This window comes from Mesoplodon mirus (genome assembly GCF_964341445.2).
Source record: "Mesoplodon mirus genome assembly, chromosome: 15".
Lineage (NCBI taxonomy): Eukaryota > Metazoa > Chordata > Mammalia > Artiodactyla > Ziphiidae > Mesoplodon > Mesoplodon mirus.
Window position 1 is genome coordinate 14,705,825 of NC_138991.1, and position 17,711 is coordinate 14,723,535.

At 51.8% G+C, this 17,711-nt stretch overlaps 1 protein-coding gene across 2 annotated transcripts; it reads right to left on the bottom strand.

Moving 5' to 3' along the window:
• Window positions 1-6,654: 6,654 nt before the first annotated feature.
• Window positions 6,655-17,102, bottom strand: CD40 (CD40 molecule). Of its 2 annotated transcripts, XM_082644929.1 has the most exons (9): window positions 16,993-17,102; window positions 13,843-13,921; window positions 13,396-13,521; window positions 12,940-13,086; window positions 12,483-12,576; window positions 9,805-9,866; window positions 7,907-7,993; window positions 7,757-7,785; window positions 6,661-7,259 (listed from the first exon to the last, which is right to left on the bottom strand). In XM_082644929.1, the coding sequence occupies exons 1-9, from the start codon at window positions 17,041-17,043 to the stop codon at window positions 7,092-7,094; spliced, it is 843 nt and encodes a 280-aa protein (XP_082501055.1). In that variant the 5' UTR covers window positions 17,044-17,102; the 3' UTR covers window positions 6,661-7,091. The 2 variants fall into 2 exon arrangements, with proteins under 2 accessions (XP_082501056.1, XP_082501055.1); XM_082644930.1 differs by lacking the exon at window positions 12,940-13,086 and having other exon boundaries at window positions 6,655-7,259.
• Window positions 17,103-17,711: the final 609 nt, after the last annotated feature.

A 17,711-nucleotide genomic window follows, 5' to 3' on the forward strand; every position in this document is an offset into this window, starting at 1 on the left:
AGAGGGCTGAGCCCCAGCTTGGGCCCCGCTGGCTCTGATCTGGGATGAATCACTCACTTCCCCTCTCCCAGCCTCCGTGTTCCTCAGCTGCCACCCAGGAGGGCTGCCGTGAGGATTGTGGTCTTTAGCACACGGTCTGGCCCTGGTAGCCTGGGAGCAAAGGGGACCCTCCTGGGAGCCAGCTGGCTCCCCACAGCTCCAGGTGGGACTGAGGTTTCTTGCTGTCCACCTTCACCCCGGCACATCCCTCCAGGCGCTGCTGGGCCCTCCTGCCTCTCCCCACATGAAACTCTAGCCCCCTGCCTTCCTCGAGGGCCGAAGGCTCAGCATTTCATGTCCCCCAGCCCCGAGCCCCCATAGTAACCCTTCCAGGGTCCAGGATGGATCGGGCCTGCAATTAGATTCACTTGCGGTATTTGTTTCACCTCCGGATCCCCGGCTTCCCGGATGGGAGGGGGACGGGAGAGGCAGCTGGGTTCCTGATTTGATCCCAGCACTCCTGCCTAATTAGTATTCCAAGGAGAGCTGGCTCCACAGGCCCCAGGATTTGTTTGCCAGCCAGCCGGCCAGTTCCCTGTCTCCCCAGTTCAGAGTGAGTAATTCTGTCCCTCCCAGGCCCATTTAAAGGAGTGAATAATTAGTTACATTCAATTAGGCCTCTCGCTGCCACTGTGGCTCCTGCCTGCCTCACTTGAGGGGACAGGCTCACTAATGAGATGGCACATGTCTGACATGGGGCGGGGGGGGAGTGGGTGTTAAACACCAGTGACCCCCAACCCCTCCACAGGGGGCCGAAGGCTTGGAGGGAATGGGGAGGGCCAGATGCTGGGGATGAAGGCAGGAGAGGAGGGGAGAGTGAAAGAGGAAGAGGAGGGGTGGGGGAGACGCCGCGCCGCCGTAGAAGCAGGAAGGGGCTCAAGAGGAAAAGAGAGAAGTTGCCTAGATGTCCATCAATATGGAGCCCTCACTTGAGTCAAGGCTCCAGCTGGACAATGGAATCCTATGCAGCAATTAAAAAGCACGTTGTCGATCTATATTTATTGGCATGAAGAGATGTCTGCCGTACACAGCTAAGCAAAGAAGGCTGCTTACAAAACAGTGTATGTAATAACAGCCCAAGCTGAAAAAATATTTTTGGCACAGAAAACAAGTCTGGAGGGACCTGTAGCTCTCGGTTGGGGGGTGGGGAGGACTTACAGGGGGACTGATTTTCCTGTGTGTTGCTTGGATTGGGGGCGCATGGAGTGCAACGCACAGGTATGACTTTTGTGATTAGCCCAAACAATAGTACTTGTTCAAAAGAGAACCAGGGTGGGCTTTCCTGGTGTCGCAGTGGTTGGGAGTCCGCCTGCCGATGCAGGGGGCGCGGGTTCGTGCCCAGGTCCGGGAGGATCCCATATGCCACGGAGCAGCTGGGCCCGTGAGCCATGGCCGCTGGGCCTGCGCGTCCGGAGCCTGTGCTCCGCAGCGGGAGAGGCTGCAGCGGTGAGAGGCCCGCGTACCACAAAAAAAAAAAAAAAAAAAAAAAGAGAGAACCAGGTGAGACGCGAGGGCTGGGAGAAGGGAAAGGAGGTGGTCGATGGGGGAGGGGCAGAGACTGCAGAGGGTGGGAGGGGGTCCTGGAGCGAGGAGGTGGCAGGGAACTAGGTGAGCGCCAAGGCCCAGCAGGATGTGCTAGTCAGCGGGAGAGAGGCAGAGAGCCCCCAGGGACTGGGAGGGGGGACTGGAATAGAGAAGCAGCCCCCCTCCCCCGGCCGCGTCTGTCTGGGCGAAAGCTGCTCACTGATTTTACTGAGCAACACGAAGCCCCAGCAGCAACGCTGCACGTCCCAGAGGACATGCCCCCGCCATGAGCATCCCCATCCCCCAGACTCCAGGACCACAGCATGGGTGCTTTTTCCTTTTTTTTCAAATTAAAACTGTATCTCCCCACCCCAGCCGGTGGGTTTGTAATTTTCTGTGCCAGAATCACGGGGGCAGAGTCTTTTTTTTTTTTTTTTTTGCGGTACACGGGCCTCTCACTGTTGCGGCCTCTCCCATTGCGGAGCACAGGCTCCGGACACGCAGGCTCAGCGGCCATGGCTCACGGGCCCAGCCGCTCCGCGGCATATGGGATCCTCCCGGACCGGGGCACGAACCCGCGTCCCCTGCATCGGCAGGGGGACTCCCAACCACTGCGCCACCAGGGAAGCCCTCGGGCAGAGTCTTTAATAACTTCTGCTGCCCAAGGAATCGACCACAGGGCCCTGAAGGCTTAAGAGGAGAGTATGTGAGTGCATGCCTTGGGGGCTGACATGGGGGGTGTCATAGGATTAAGAGGACATATACACCCAGCTCAGCCCCAGCCCCTCAGTCCTAGAGTTTCAATGCTTTAGACCCAGTTAACCGGGGACTTCCCTGGTGGTCCAGTGGTTAAGATTCCGTGCTTCCACTGCAGGGGGTGTGGGTTCAATCCCTGGCTGGGGAACTAAGATCCCACATGCCCCGCAAAAAAAAAAAAAAAGAACGCTGAATAGAGCCAGTTAACCAGGGTCACAGGGTGGAGCCTAAGGACCCCTCTGCAGCCTCCCAGATGGGGTGCAGAGAAAAGAGACAACCTGCCTAGGACATGTTGCCTAACCTGGCTCTGGACCCTCCCAGGGCCTCAGTTTCCCCATATAGAAAACAAAAGTGTCGGACACAATGAAATTCCCAGTCTCTTTTTTTTTTTTTGCGGTACGCGGGCCTCTCTCTGCTGTGGCCTCTCCCGTTGCGGAGCACAGGCTCCAGACACGCAGGCTCAGTGGCCATGGCTCACGGGCCCAGCCTCTCCGCGGCATGTGGAATCTTCCCGGACCGGGGCACGAACCCGTGTCCCCTGCATCGGCAGGCGGACTCTCAACCACTGCGCCACCAGGGAAGCCCCCCAGTCTCTTTTAATTCCAACCCTCTGTGACATGCTTTCTTGGGTTCTCACAGAGTTGTTGCTTTTTCTTTTCTTTTTCTTTTTTTCTTTTTTTTTTATTTTTGAGATTGGTAGCATTTAAACATTGGGAGATTTCACATAGAAATCTGGATCCCTAGCAATACATAGCTCTCATCCCTGGAGGGCAACCATTAGAAGTAATCCATAGATGCTGCCCCACCAAAACGGGCAGAGCCTCGCCGCTTTGCCAGAGTCTGTGCCATCCTGACTCCTCCTGACCCTGCCTGCCTCACTTTCCAGCTCCTGTGCTCTCCGCTGAGTTTACAACTGCTGTCCTAGAGGTTAGCTGCTCCTGCCCTGGGCTTTCGCTCTGCCTGGGCGGTCACACTGTCTTTTAACGGCCTGATAACATGTGCCTGGTTTTTTTACTCACTGAGTGGGTAAGAAGCAAAGGTTTTTGGATCAACCTAGTTAGGTCCAAATCCCAGCTCTGATTCTTCCGACCTTAGCAAGTCATTTAGCCTCTGAGCCCCATCTGTAAAATGGGCGTTAGAAGAGACTGTGCCTTATGCAGGGTTGTCCTACGGACTTAGACAATGCATGTGAAGTTCTTAGGACTGTGCCTAGCACATAGTGAGCTCTCTGTCCATGTGCATTCTTAGTGCTGTCATGCACAACCCTAGCTCGGCGAGAGGCCACAGTAGGAATGCAGCTGATGCTTGTTAAAAAGAAGGAAGCAGGGCTTCCCTGGTGGCGCAGTGGTTGGGAGTCCGCCTGCCGATGCAAGGGACACGGGTTCGTGCCCGGGTCCGGGAAGATCCCACATGCCGCGGAGCGGCTGGGCCCGTGGGCCATGGCCGCTGAGCCTGCGCGTCCGGAGCCTGTGCTCCGCAACGGGAGAGGCCACAACAGTGAGAGGCCCGCGTACCGCAAAAAAAAAAAAAAAAAAAAAAAAAAAAAAAAAAAAAAAAAAAAAAGAAGAAGAAGGAAGCAGTGGAGAGGAAGACCTGGGGAACGGAGGAAGTTAGTAGAGATCGCAGGAGGCTCAAGCGGATGGATGGTGGAGGAAGGAAGTGAGAGTTGGCAAAAGCCAGACGCCAGGGTCTTCGGGCATTACTTTGGCGCCACCTTCTGGCTATTGTGAGCCTTACACCCACCCATTCATCCACAGGCCAGAGCAGACACTACAGTGTGCTGATCGCCTTATTTTTAGAATTGGCAAGATCCTTAGAACTTGAATCCCAACTCTTCATCACATCTGGGGGAAAAAAAGCTCAGAACCAGAGAGCAGCTTTCCCAAGGTCACACAGAAGGTTCCTGGCTGAGCTCCATTTAGAACCCAGAACTTGCTACAGGTGCCAGGAATAACAACCCCTTCTCTTTGTTGGGGATGCCAAGATATACAAAATTGTACCTTCTCATGCTTGACCTCTGCTGACTCTTGTGGGGGGGACCTCTCCAAAAGCAAACTCTGCAACAAGGAAAGAATGCAGGTAGTTTACTGGGGAGTTTAACCCAGGAAGCACCAGTGGGGTGGTGGAGAATGACACAGGGAAGGGAAGACAGCCATGAAGAGGGCATCTGTGGCTCGAGCCCTCTAGGGAACCTAGGAGACAGTATAGAACACACCTCAGATTTGTCCCTCCCAAGGGCAAGGAAGCCGGGTCATGTATCCTCCAACTTTCACTCCTATTTGGTTGAGAGCATTTGGGGCATTAGCTCTCCCAGGTACATCTTACCTGCCCTACACCTGCACCAAGCATGTTTTTAAAACCAAGGAGGGACTCCCTTGTGGCACAGTGGTTAGGACTCCACGCTCCCAATGCAGGGGGCCCGGGTTCGATCCCTGGTCCGGGAACTGGATCCCACGTGCATGCCACAACTGGGAGTTCGCATGCCACGACTAAGGAGCCAGCAAGCTGCAACTAAGGAGCCCGCCTGCCGCAAGTAAGACCCAACGCAACCAAATAAATAAATAACATAAAACCAAGGAAAGCCCCGAGGTAAGCAATCCCAAGTGCTTGCAATCGGAAAGCGACTGCTTATCAAGAAATGTGAATGCCAAGGGTGGTCGTTCTCAAAGTGTGATCCCTGGACCAGCAGCATCACCTGGGAAACTTGTAGAAATGCACAGTCTTGGACTCCATCCCAGACCTACTGAATCAGAAACCCTGGAGGTGGGGCCCAGCAATCTGTCTTTTAACAAGTCTTACAGGTGGTTCTGATACATGCTCAAGATTGAGAACGAAGGACCTAGGAGAGGACGAAGGAAGCACCCATAGCGTCTGCCCGTTGTATTGTCTCCATTTGCCAGATGAGAAAACTGAGACGCTAAAAGGTGAAAGTGACCTATCCAAAGCCACACAGATAATAGGTGGCAGAGATGGGTCTTTTGTCTCTTTCCACCATACTGTCATGTACAGAAGTAACACTAGCATTTTAGACTCTAGGTAGGGGATAAAGGTGAGGTCCCAGAGCTCCCCTCCCCCCACTCCACACCACCACCACTTTGCTCTGCTTTCTAAAGCAGACGTCTAGTCCTGGTGCATCCAAATGGTTCTCTTCTGGGAAGCCTGCCAAGCCGGGTGCCCCTCCCTTGGTTCTCAGCTGCCCTCACCGCCTCCACTGGGGCAAGCCCTCTCCACGCTCACCCTCCAGGCGGTAGGACATGTTGGGAAATCCAAAGCAGCTTCTCACGAAGGCGGGGTTGGAGTGAGATCCCTGGGGTAAAGCAGGCTGGCCTCATCCTCACCAGGAACCTCTGTGCTGGGGCTTTGCAATCCTCTTCCTTCCCCTTCTTGCCCTACAACCTTCCCCTCTCCCCTCCCCTGCCCTCCCCTCTGTTCCCACTCCATCTGCTGCTCCTCCTGGCTAGGCTCCCCCTCAGTTGGCACAGCAGGAAAAGAGAACAGGACGGTTTATTTTTATCCTAAGATACTGCTTAGGGGGAAGGGGGCACCATCTGACCGAGAAGCAGCAGCTCCTGTAGCAGTTGGGGGGTCAAAAGGAGGTAGAAGCCCAGGAGCTCCCTGGGAAGGGGCTACAGATGCGGGCTCCAGAGAGCAGGTGGGGCTGGGAGAAGCAGCATAGGACTAGGAGTGGGGAGCTCTGAGGGGCACCACTCGGAACGGCTGTGTGACCATAGATAAATTACTTCACCTCTCTGGGCCTCCATTTCCACCTCTGTTAAAGAGGGAGGGAGGAAAGGAGGGATGCTGGCCCCGCCTGCCCCAAAGGCTACTGTTGTGAATGTGAATCAAATGGGGAAAACCCTTTGCAAACATGATGCCAAACGTGAGTGCCTGTGGAAACCACCTTAGAAGGTCAGCAGCCTGGGGGACGTCCTTATTTATCCTCAGAAAGTGCCCTCATTCCGTGAGCCTGACAGCATGTGAAGCAGCTCATGTCACCCAGCATGTCCGCCCCCTTTTTTCTTTTTACATGTTTGATGACTTTTTAATTATATAAGCCGTCTGTGAATTCACTCTCCTTTTGGGGAAAAAACCGAAGCATTATGGGAGAGTTAGATCTTTCTTTAACCAACCCTCCCCCGGACCCTTCTTCCCCAACCAAGACATTGCAATTCTTGGAGCTGTGCATGTTCTGTGTGTCCTTCCAGAACCCCCCCGTCATACCGACATATATAACATATACTATGTTTATACACATACCTGTAGAAGATATATTGTTTTGGGTTACTTGCTTTAAAAAAAAGTTTCCATGCCCACCATTCTACAACCTGCTTTTGTTTTGTCCCCCATGACAGTGTTTTCAAGATCCTGTTGCATAAATATATTCGTTTTATTTAGCCAGTCCCCTGTTGATGGACAGTTAAGCAGCTTCCAGTTGCTCACTGTCACAAACAGTGCTGTGATGTGTATCCATGCATATGCCTCCTGGGCTCACAGAAGCCACCGCGTTACATCTGTCGGTACCGAACCGCTGGGTTGGAAGGTTTGGTGGATACCATTGTATGGCCTCCCCAAAGTTTTGTAACCATCTTTGAAATCAAGTTGGGAGATTGAATGGGCTCCAGGGCTGGGGTGAAAGGCTCCCCGAGGTGAACTGTTTCTGGACTGCAGGGGTGCAGGCAGAGGGGGGCTGTTGCCCTCACCAGCAGCAGCCCTAGGCTCTCCAGCCACGTGCCCACATGCCGGTGCCACCACGCTCCTGGGCACACACAGCCTCACTCTCGCTCCTGCACGGAGATGCGGCTCTCTTTGCCATCCTCCTGGGCGACCGGCTGACACCAGTGTAAGGTCTCCTGCACTGGAGGGGTGGAGTGGGGGCCGAGAAAATCCTCTGGATCAATCGTCTCCACAGGATCCTGCCTTTCAGCCTTAGGGTGCAGGGCCTGGGGAGACAAGGCTTGGGGTTACCCCTAGCATCTGAGCCCTTCCTTGGAAGCGATTCCACCCCTCACCCCTTCCCCCTTTCCCAAACAGAAGGTCAGTGCTCATTCCATGGGTGCGTCCTGCCCCCTGCTGGCCACACCGAGGGTGTCAAGAAGCTTTCGCCGTAGGAGCCAGTGGGGTTAAGGAAATGTCCCTCCATCACCCACCCATGGATCCCACACCAAGGCCCCAAAGATGCGGTTCCCCCGCATATCCAGTGCCAGGAAAGAAGAGCAAATGTCAGACTTTGCCAGTGGTGCTGGGGCAGCTCTGTGGGAAGGCGAGCTCAGGAGATGAAAAAGGCTGGGGCTGAGGGAGAGACGGGGAAGAGCCCTGGAGCACAGGGGAGGGGGCGAGGGAACAGACCTTGAATCAATTTTTCTGCCATACAGGCAACAAAGGATCAGTCTTTCTTTCCAGTCTGACAAAACTGAGCCGGTTCCCCAGGGTGACCTACCTTAGTCTCCTGCTTCTTGGCCATCTTTCCTAGAGAGAGAGAAAAACATATAGGATGGGGAGTCACTCAGGCCAGATCAGGAAACAGGTGACCCGTCAACTGCACCTTCTGCTGCCTCTTCCCCCATCACCTCCCCACCTGGGGACTCACTGATACAGGTAGATACCAACAGGACAGTGAACAGGATCACCATCGTGATGGGGATCACCACCAGGGCTCTCATCCGATTCTGGAAACCTGGAGAGATCAAGACTTCAGTGACGGCTCCCCACCGCCCTTCCCAAAGCTGCTGCACCTTGCTGGACTTCAGTGTCTAAACTCATCCGTATCAGAAGTTTCAAACAGGTGGTGGCCCCTGGTAAAATGTGGCCAGCAGATGTCTTTAGTGTGACCGGCACATTTTTTTTCTTTTTTGTAATATTTGCCAACATTTTTAAATTGGGAGATTGTATATTTAAAATCTGGATATCTGATTTCTCTTGCAAATTTGGAAGATCCAGCCCTAGTGGGCCAGCAGCCCACATGGCACCCATTGGCCAGAACTGAGTGGTGATAGTTGTCTCTACCGGCTCACTACACTCCCACCCCTCCCTACTCTTTGCTCAATACCAAGGCCCAGCATCATTTATGTCTGTAACATTGACTTTGTTATAGAAGAATGGAAGAGAAGGGAAAGTATTTCTTGTGCCTAAGTCTCTATTCTAAATGGGAAAATGAAAAAAAGACCAAGAGACAGGGTAAGGACTAGGGTAAGGCAAGTGAAGCACTGCCTCAGGACAAAATTTAAGGGGACACCAAAAAAACTCAATAATTGGGACTTCCCTGGTGGTCCAGTGGTTAAGACTCTGCACTCCCAATGCAGGGGGCCTGAGTTCCATCCCTGGTCAGGGAACTAAGATCCCACATGCCACAACTAAGAGCCTGCATGCCAACCTACATGCCGCAACTAAAAGACCCCACATGCCATAACTAAAGGTCCCAGATGCTGCAACTAAAGATCCTGTGTGCCATAACACAGGATCCAGTGCAGCCAAATAAATACATAAATATTTTCTTAAAAAACTCAGTAAGCAAGATAAGTCATATTTTAATGTCATGTTTTAAAAAATCATATCAGCACAGTCTGGCCCACAGGCCAGCTGCCTGTTTTTTTAAATAAAGTTTTATTGGAACCAGGGATGGGATTAGGGTGAGGCAAGTGAGACAAGGTTGTACAAATACAGGGTTGGATCCTGTCTTTATTTAAAATGTTGCTGTTCTGTTCGTTATGGATTTTTTGCATTGATTTTTTTTATATTGCGTCAAATAGTTATCTTGATTACGGCATTTTTCTGGCACTCCCTTAAATACTGTGCCCAAGGCAAGTGCCTCCCTCACCTCACTCTAGTCCCGGCCCTGCCAAGAGGAAAGTGAATTTTAAGAAAAAGAAAAGAGTGTATTTTTCTTACCCCTGACTCTTTTTACTCATTAACATGATCCTGCCTAATCCCTGTAGTTATGTGAGTCTGTGACCTGTGCTGTATGCCAACCTCCTCATTCTAAAATCAAATCTGAGGCCCTGAGGGAGTTCCCTGGTGGCCTAGAGGTTAGGATTCTGGGCTTTCACTGCTGTGGCCTGGGTTTGATCCCTGGTCAGGGAATTAAGATCCTGCAAGCCGCATGGTGCAGCCAAAAAAAAAAACCTACAGCCCTGAGAGGAAACAGAGTCACACCACGCTGGTCCTCAATGTGCAGGGTAGCAGAATAGCACTGAGGGAGCACCTCCAAAGTGCCAGAACCCATGCCAGGTACTTACACCACCCTATTAAGGGAGGTGGTAGTATCCCATTTCACAGATGAAGAAACTGAGGCTTGGGGTGGGGTGGGGGGAGCAACTTGCCCAGGCTCCACAGATAAGTGGCAGAGCTGGTTGCCACAATTCCATACTGCTCCTCCTCTTGCTTTACCTCCCCTCCCTCTTTCCCCACTGGTGCTTCCAGATGCCCCGGTCTTCCCCTCAGCTCCCCACCTTCCTAGCCTGCTGCCGGGGCCCGTTCTCCAGGACTCACCACAGACAACATTTGTCTTGTTAGTCCCTGCATGTTGTTCCACCAGGCCTTTGCTCTCACAGCTGTGTACAGACACGTGTACACACACATACACACACACAAAGAAAGAGACATTAAGTTTCCCCAACCATGCAATTTCCAACCCCAGAGGGAGACAGCCAACAACCAACAAGTCTAGGTTCACTGAGCACATATTATGTGCACCCTCCTGGGCTGGTTATTGTGGGGATGACACAGACGCTGTTCTTACGGAACTCGTGCGTGCAGAGGAAAGATGATGGTATATCTTGAAGGAGTAAGGACAGTCTCTGATGAGGGCCAAGCTTTGTGATACAGGCTCACGTGAACAGGGGATTGTTCAGGGAAGAGGAGACAGAATCCACAATGGCTGGAATGGAGGGATGATGGGGGCTTCTCAAGCTCGGCACTACTGACATTTGGGGGCCACATAATCCTTCTTCTGTGCTGGGACCTGTCCTGTACATTGTAGGATGTTTAGCAGCTTCCCTGGCCTCTCCCCACTAGATGCTAGTAGCCTTCTCCTCCCCAGCTGTGACAACCAAAATGTCTCCAGATATTGTCAAATGTCCCCTGGGGGAGAAAACTGCTCAGCTGAGAATCTCTGGTTTGAGGGTCATCCAGAAAGACTTCCCTGGGGAAGTCAGAGCTGAGTGGGCCCTTGAGGGATGTAAAATCTAGAGCATCAGTGTATTCTCTTTAAGCAGGACAACATGGTATGAGGGATTAGGTGGGTGACGAACCAGATGGTATAAGGAAACTCTGGAAAATTGGGTCTTTAGAACCAGATCACTGATAATCAGCCATGAAGGTTTCAACTGGATTCAGCTAGTGGGTCATGTCAGCATCCAACCAGATGACTTAAATTGTGAGAGGGCTTAGTTGGCCAGAGAGCTCCCAGGAGGAGAAATGACAGAAAAATGGCCAGCCAGGAGGCCACTGACAGAGTCCAAACATGAGATGACGAAGACTGGGCCAAAGTGGTCCCAGGAGGAATGGAAAGGGATGGACAGAGAAGGACATTGCAAAGGAAAAGACATCTAAAGCTGGAAAAAGAGAGAGAAGCTTCGAAGAAAGCACATACACAAGAAGAGTGCTTAAGGGTTTTCGAAGCACGTTACATGTCTTTTCCTCAAACCTTGTAAAATGAAGGTCATTCCTATTTTCTGAATGAGGACACTGAGGCTCAGATGAGGGTCACACTTCCACGCCTTCTAAGCTGAGTGAGTTTGGAACACAGTGCTCTGGTTCTATGACATAAAGGAGCCTCCCTTTCTCGTTGAACATTTATCAGTGAAGATTTATTGAGCACCTACTATGCATCAGGCACTGTTCTAGGCATAAGGGATGCATCTGTGGAATAAAAAACGTCAAGTCTCTATAGTTAAGGAGTTTACCATCTACTGGAGAAAGGCAGACAGTAAACAAATGACAAAGTATATGTGGGATGCTACTATTTGTGTGAAAAATATGTCTGCATGTGTGTGCATTTATTTGTTTGTGCATAGACTCTCTAGAAGGACACACATGGTCCAGTGGCTGCTGGATGGTTGAGGGTGAAAGGGAAGCGTATCACTAGAGGCCCTTTTGTGCCTTCTGTCCTCACGCCTGTCTTACTCGTTTTTTCAAATTAAATGTAAAAGGTTAATCAGGCGTGTGTTTAAGGCATTCCGGGCAGAAGAGGATGACGCAAGAGAACGAACAGTGTGTTGAGAGGACTGCAAGCAGCCTGATGTGGGAAGAGGTCAGGAAATGGAGCTAGAAGGTCGGAGGCCATGCACAGGAGCCAGGGTTTTATCCCAAAGGCACAGAGAGCCATGAAGCATTTTAAACAGGGAGAGCCGTGATCTAAAATGAATGGTGGAAAGTTTACTTCGCCAAAGGGATGGAGAACTAGCTGAAGGGGAGAGAGTACAGGCAGGGAAGCTGGTGAGGAGGCTAAAGCATCATCTAGACCACAGTGATGAAGCCCAAGCTAACGCGGTGACAGTGCGGATAAGTGAAAAGGAGGAGGAGTCCCAAAACATCTGGAAGGTCAGATGGACAGGACCTGGTGACTGATTCGGGGATGGGGGTAAGGGGAACCCTGGAACGGGTGCCCAGAGGCATGCTTGCGCCTTTCATAGTGGGTGTGGGGAGCAGGCAGGTGCCTGGGGGTTGTCTGCACGGAGGTATACCCTCGGCAGTCAGATATGACAGTCTGGGACCCAGGAGACAAATCTGAGCAGGAGATGTTGACTGGGAACCATCCAAGGGCAATGGTAGCTGAAGCCAAGTGTGTGGGTGAGATAGATGGTCCAGGGGAGGCGGGCAAAGTGATGGGAGAGTAGAATAAAGGCCTAGAAAACCAGTTAAGGAGGACGAAGGAGAAGCAGAGGAGGGGTACAAGGAATGGAAGAGAGGCGTCACGGTGCCCCCAAGAAGGGAGGGCTGCACCAAAGATCAGAGATCAGTGGTATCTATTACCACCAAGAGAGAGGAGGCAAGAAATGCTGAAAAGTGTCTGTCCAGTTGGCCACGAGGTCACTCTAGAAGTTCTACAGGTGTACGAGTGTGTGTGGACATGGGGAGCAGGGGCTCAAGGACAGGTAGCTGGAGAGAATGGAAGCAGGTCCCATGCCCCTCTTGGGGCAGGAAACACAAGGGATGAGTCCTTATACCTTGTCCAAGGGTGACATTTTTCAAAAGCAGATGACACACTGGAGAAGAAGCCGACCGAGCAGGGTTCACAGATGGTATCAGAAACCCCTGTAGCTGGGAGGGTGGAGGAGGAGTTAATCATCACGGCGGACCACCTGTCTGGCTCTCAAGGGAACTGACAGGCAGGCAGGACTGGAAGAGCATCCTGCTTTAAGCACTTCTTCCCCCAGCATATACCTTGCCCTGCTGCAGGCAGGCCCCAGGAAGACTTCTCCCACTGCCCTCTCAAGGCAGATCCCCATGGCAGGAGGCAGGAGGCAGGAGGCAAAGTTTCTATTTCCCACCTGCTCTGGTGGAGATATCAATGCAGGTTGGTCCCTCCCCACCAGGGCTGAGTGCCCCCTGCCCAGCCCCTCTCCTTTGGCCTTCACCCCATCTCTCCTGCCTCTAGAGCTGATTGCCAGACAGACCACTTACCGATCTGCTTGACCCCGAAGCCAGGGAGACACAAGCTGTGCGGGGTACAACTTTCGCAGGTGTGACTGGTACAGTGTTGGCCTTCAACACATGTGCAAATGGTGTCTGTTTCTGAGGTGCCCTCCCTCTGGATCTGGAGCCCTAGGTCTGTGCAGGGATGGGCAGGAAGGATGGGAACCCCTTACTGGCCATGCTTGGGGGGCCCCAGAACCCCTTACTGGCCATGCTTGGGGGGCCCCAATCCTCATACTTCCTTTTCTTTTTCTCTTAGACCCTCTTCCAAGTAGGGATGGCAATCAAATTAAGTAACAACCAAGACAACCCAGACTCTAACCAATCAGAACAGACCCTCGCTATAAAAAAAAAAAACAAAAAAAACAGAACGGCTGTGCTGTCAGGAATGAGCTGGAGTATCAGCCCAGCTCCCAAGTGCCCCTTCCCCAGCAGCCCACGCACTGGGGTTGCAGTATCTGTGCTGGTGACAGTATTTCTCTCTGTTGCGTGTGGCTAGGAATTCGCCTTTACTGCAGGGAAGGCATTCTGTGTCGGTGACCTCTGTGCAGTCGTTCACCAGTTTCTGTCCTGGAAAACATCAGGAAATGAGGTAGCTCCAGCTAACTCAATGAGTCAGACACTGAACTGAAAACTGATGAGGCTGGGTTTTAGGGAGGGAGTTTCAAAGATGACAGTCTCAGACTCTTCCAACTTTCATAGTCTGGTAAAGGACGTAGAAGAGATAGGAACCCTAGTTCTGGGTAGGCAGAGAGGGACCCCAGAACATCCTGGGGCAGGGATGGAAAACGCCAGGGGTCAAGACACAAGTTTATAATTGACACAGGGGATCTGTATCTGCCAGCAAACCAAGAGGGGTCCCACTATGGGGCTAAAGGGTTAGCATCTCACCTGGTGGGCACAAATCACAGCACCGACTGTTTGTTAGGTATTGGTTTTCTCCGCATGAAGTGGGTAGTTCTGGGTGGACCTAAAAACAAAATTGGGCAATTTGAAGGGATCTTGAAATCTCCCATATAGCCTTGGCAGACAGGTGCAAATCAGCCAGGACAGAGGTTAGAACTGAAGTGGAAGTCCAAAGCAGAAAAACGGGGCCTGCATATTATTTGTTGTGTTTGTTTTTAACTAAACTGCCAACTAGTATGATTACAAAGGCACCCAGAGAATCATTCTGGTATTTTACAAAGTTATCGCGCTGGAAACTCACAATATTCACTGAACTAAACAGATCTTCCTTTTGGCTTGACTCCTGAGTCTTTCCTCTACCCAAAAACCCAAAAGCACATGAGGACTCCAGTATCTCCCCTGGAGTCCTGAAGCTGGCTGACTCCAGCTGGTCCTAGTCCCGACGGGGGCTATATTTAGCACCTGGCCTCTTCCTTCTATTCTTTTGCTCCCCACCCTCTTCCCCTCTCCAAGCCTCATCATGTTTTCTCCCTCCAACCCCTCATCATCTGATCATCCAACCCCTCCCTCATGAAATGCAAGGATGGAGAAGCCGGAAGAATAAAATTCAACTCTTTTACTTTACACATGGTGAGACTGGGGACCAGAAAAGCTGGGTCACTTGCCCAAGGTCACACAGTGATAGAATCCAAATGAGAACTCAGGTTTCAATACTCCCTCTCTCCAACAACTTGAGTCTCATCTACACTATTTTCACTACATCCAGGTACCACCCAAGCTATTCATTACTTCTTGTTCATTTAAATACATTTTTTTCAATGTAAACCTCACATCATTGCCATGAGAGAAAAACCAGTATCACTTCTCATAAATAAAAGGCAACCCTAAAAATAAATTCAACAGAAACAAAACGATGTTATTAAACCCCAGCTGATTGCTTTGCTTGCTGACAGCCCTCTACCTCAGGCCTGCTCTTGATTTTTGTTTAAAAAGGAGGATTAGCAGGCATTTGAGAGGTATTAACTATATTCTAGCTCCAGCGACTTCCTTCTTGAAAAAATGAAAAGGATTTTAAACAGAACTGTAAAGTGAATCTATGTTGTTAATTCTATATCCTTGTGCTCCCTAAAATCATCCCACACTTTGGGAACAACCTGTGAAAAGAACACAGCTTTAGGGGTCAAATAGCTTAAGGCTCCAATCTTGACTTTGTAACACTTAACTAGTTATTTTGCCTCTCTTAGCCTCAGTTTCTACATCTCTAAAATGGGAGTAATAATACCTGCCCCACAGATTGGGTTGTGAAGATGAGAAAGAATAGATGTACATGGCCTGGCATACATAGTATCTGGAACATAGTAGGTGCTCATTGAATGGCAGCTTTAATTATCATACATATATGAGTATCTGCTTGGATGCCTAGCAAGCTGGCTAACTGGCTGGCTTCCAGGATCCTGCCTAATTGGTGGCTCTCATTCAGCCTGGGTGGGCAAATTACTTACAAAAGTGTATCTGACCCCAAATGGGGAAGGAAATAGCAAAGGCTTCTGCTCCTACCATCATATCACAACACACTATCCCATGAATGTTCTCCCCGCAAGCCTATGGACTTTCCCACCACACTCCCAGAGCAATGAAAGTCCTTTACGCCATTTTCAAACACACAAGAAATACAGCTCCTCCTCTGTAAATCTGTCAATCCCCAGTTCCCACTTCACAGCTTCGATCCTTCTGACACAAAGGAGCTTAGGACCAAGGCTTGGAGACTCTCACCATCTGAGAGGCAGGCTCAGGAATCAGGCAGATGTAGATTTATATGCAGGTTCCACCTAGCTATGAGGATTGGGGCAAGACATTTTCTCTCTCTGAGCCTCAGTTTGCTCACCTGTATAATGCGGCGTTTGAAAGAAATCAGACCTAGAGTGCATGTAAAGCTTCCTGACCCACAGGAAGCTCTCAACAAATAGCCCCAGTTACTGTTGTCACAGCCTAGTCTCCACCTGGAGCTAAAACTGGGAGTTTGTTCTTGAGAAACCAAGACCACCCTTCACCCTACCTCCCCTGGCTTTTCCTCCACTCCTCCTCCAAGAGCCCTCTTCCTGCCTCCTTTCTCCTTAAGAGCCATTACTTAGAGTGAAAATGAAAGCTCTGGGACCAAAGCAGCTTCCCCATGGAAGCTCTTCCCTTGCCGCCAACCCCCACTTCATGGGTCACTCCTGCCCTGCCTTCATGCCAGAAACTACAGCCCTTGAAAGTTAGGGGGAGACCAGGGGGGTTGGGATGAGAGTGTCGTGTACTTGGGGGATTCCCAGCCTCCAGAATGAGGAACTACAAAAATACACTTAAACTAAAAGCACGTCAAGTGTGGAACTCTGAAAATCCCGGAGATGTGCTTGGTTGGGCATATCTGAGCCGCTCTCGTGCCTAGAGAAACCCCTGCTGGTCTCCTAGCCCTTTCATGGTCCCATGAACTGTTCAGCTCCCCTGAGAGTCCCCTATGTCGTCTTAAATTCAGGAGGCAGAGACACAGCCTTGGGTATTCCTCCTAACTTGGATCACCCAGGATTTGCGGCTGGTGGTGGGAGTGTTCCAAGCTCCTTGCCTTCTCAAAGAAGCACCTGGGCCTCTACACTCATCCCTCGTTCCCACAAGATGCCCTGGAAGAAGGCAGCCCCAGCTGGCAAGGAGATGATAACCACCCACAGAGGCTGGCGTCTGTCCACAATGGGAAAGAGAAGGGAAACTAGCCAGACCCGCCCCTTCTCTTGGCTGGCCTCCCTTCCCGCTTCTGAAACCCCTCACCATCTCTTTGGGGCCAGCCTCTGAGGCAGACCTGGACTCCAGTCTTTTGACCAGATGAAGGCGTCAGGTTCCCCAAATCCCAACCCCATCTGCGCTGGCTAGGCACATTTCCTGCAGCGACCCCACTATGCGCCCTCTGTGGGCTACCTGGGACCCCAACCTGGGAGGAGAGAGAGGCAGCCCACCTCATTCAGCCCGGACCCGGGGTACCTTACCCAGCTTCCACCCACCCTCCTGTCCCCCCAAATTCAGCTTGGAAGGTCCCTTCTTTTCCCATTCCCTACTCTCTAATCTCAAATTCCCGCCTCTTGTCGGAACAGAAACTCAACTTACGGCGGTCAAAAAGCAGCCCCAGAGGAGACACTGCAGAGGCAGACGAACCATGGCGAGGTGAGAACCAGGCGGCGGGAGGAGAAAGCGCCAGGACCCGGCCTCTTCCACTTCCACTGTCCCGGCCCATGGACCCTCCCAGGAAAGGGGCGGGGTCTTAGGGGACAAATCGCGACCAGCCTCGCTGACGGGGGCGGAGCTCCAGGCGAGTCACCGCTCTGGGATTTCCCTCAGGACAGTCCGGGGTAGTCTAATTCCCCAAGGAGTTTAGGGACGCGCCTTGGGCGGGGGAGTGGGGGTGGGGGAACCGGGAGGCGTGGTTCCAAGGAGGGCCCTTCTTGAGACTCCTCCCCCCCTGGGACTACAAAGGCAGAGCTGAATTGGCCTAGGAGGCAGCCCGCTTCCTGGGGGTGGGGAGGACGCGAAGGGGGTGAAGAGAGATCCCTATGGGTGTTGGGAAGACTCCCCCCACCCCGTTCTTCCCCGTCGCCTCCGGCAATCCTGGCAGAACCGAAAGCGTCCCACACCGCGATGGAGAGGCCTGAGGAAGTTCCCAGAAAACGGAAAGGTCACAGCTGAGTGGTGGGAGGAGGGCTGGGGAGGCCTTTCATGGAAAAGAGTTTCTCACCGTACAGTTTCGCTCTCTTTCAAAGGAAATTCCCTCGCGTGGGCGCAGCGTCCCTGCCTCCCCATCCATCCATCCATCCATCCATCCATCCATC

Bases quoted from the DNA above. Each gene is read 5' to 3' on its own strand.
- CD40 (XM_082644929.1), bottom strand. From the start codon at position 17,043: ATGGTTCGTCTGCCTCTGCAGTGTCTCCTCTGGGGCTGCTTTTTGACC. The intron at 7,786-7,906 runs GTGAGTCCCCAG...CTCTCTCTCTAG, and splicing joins GTTGGTATCTACCTGTATCA to GAAAGATGGCCAAGAAGCAG. The intron at 7,260-7,756 runs GTAGGTCACCCT...TTGTCTCCCCAG, and splicing joins CCAAGAAGCAGGAGACTAAG to GCCCTGCACCCTAAGGCTGA.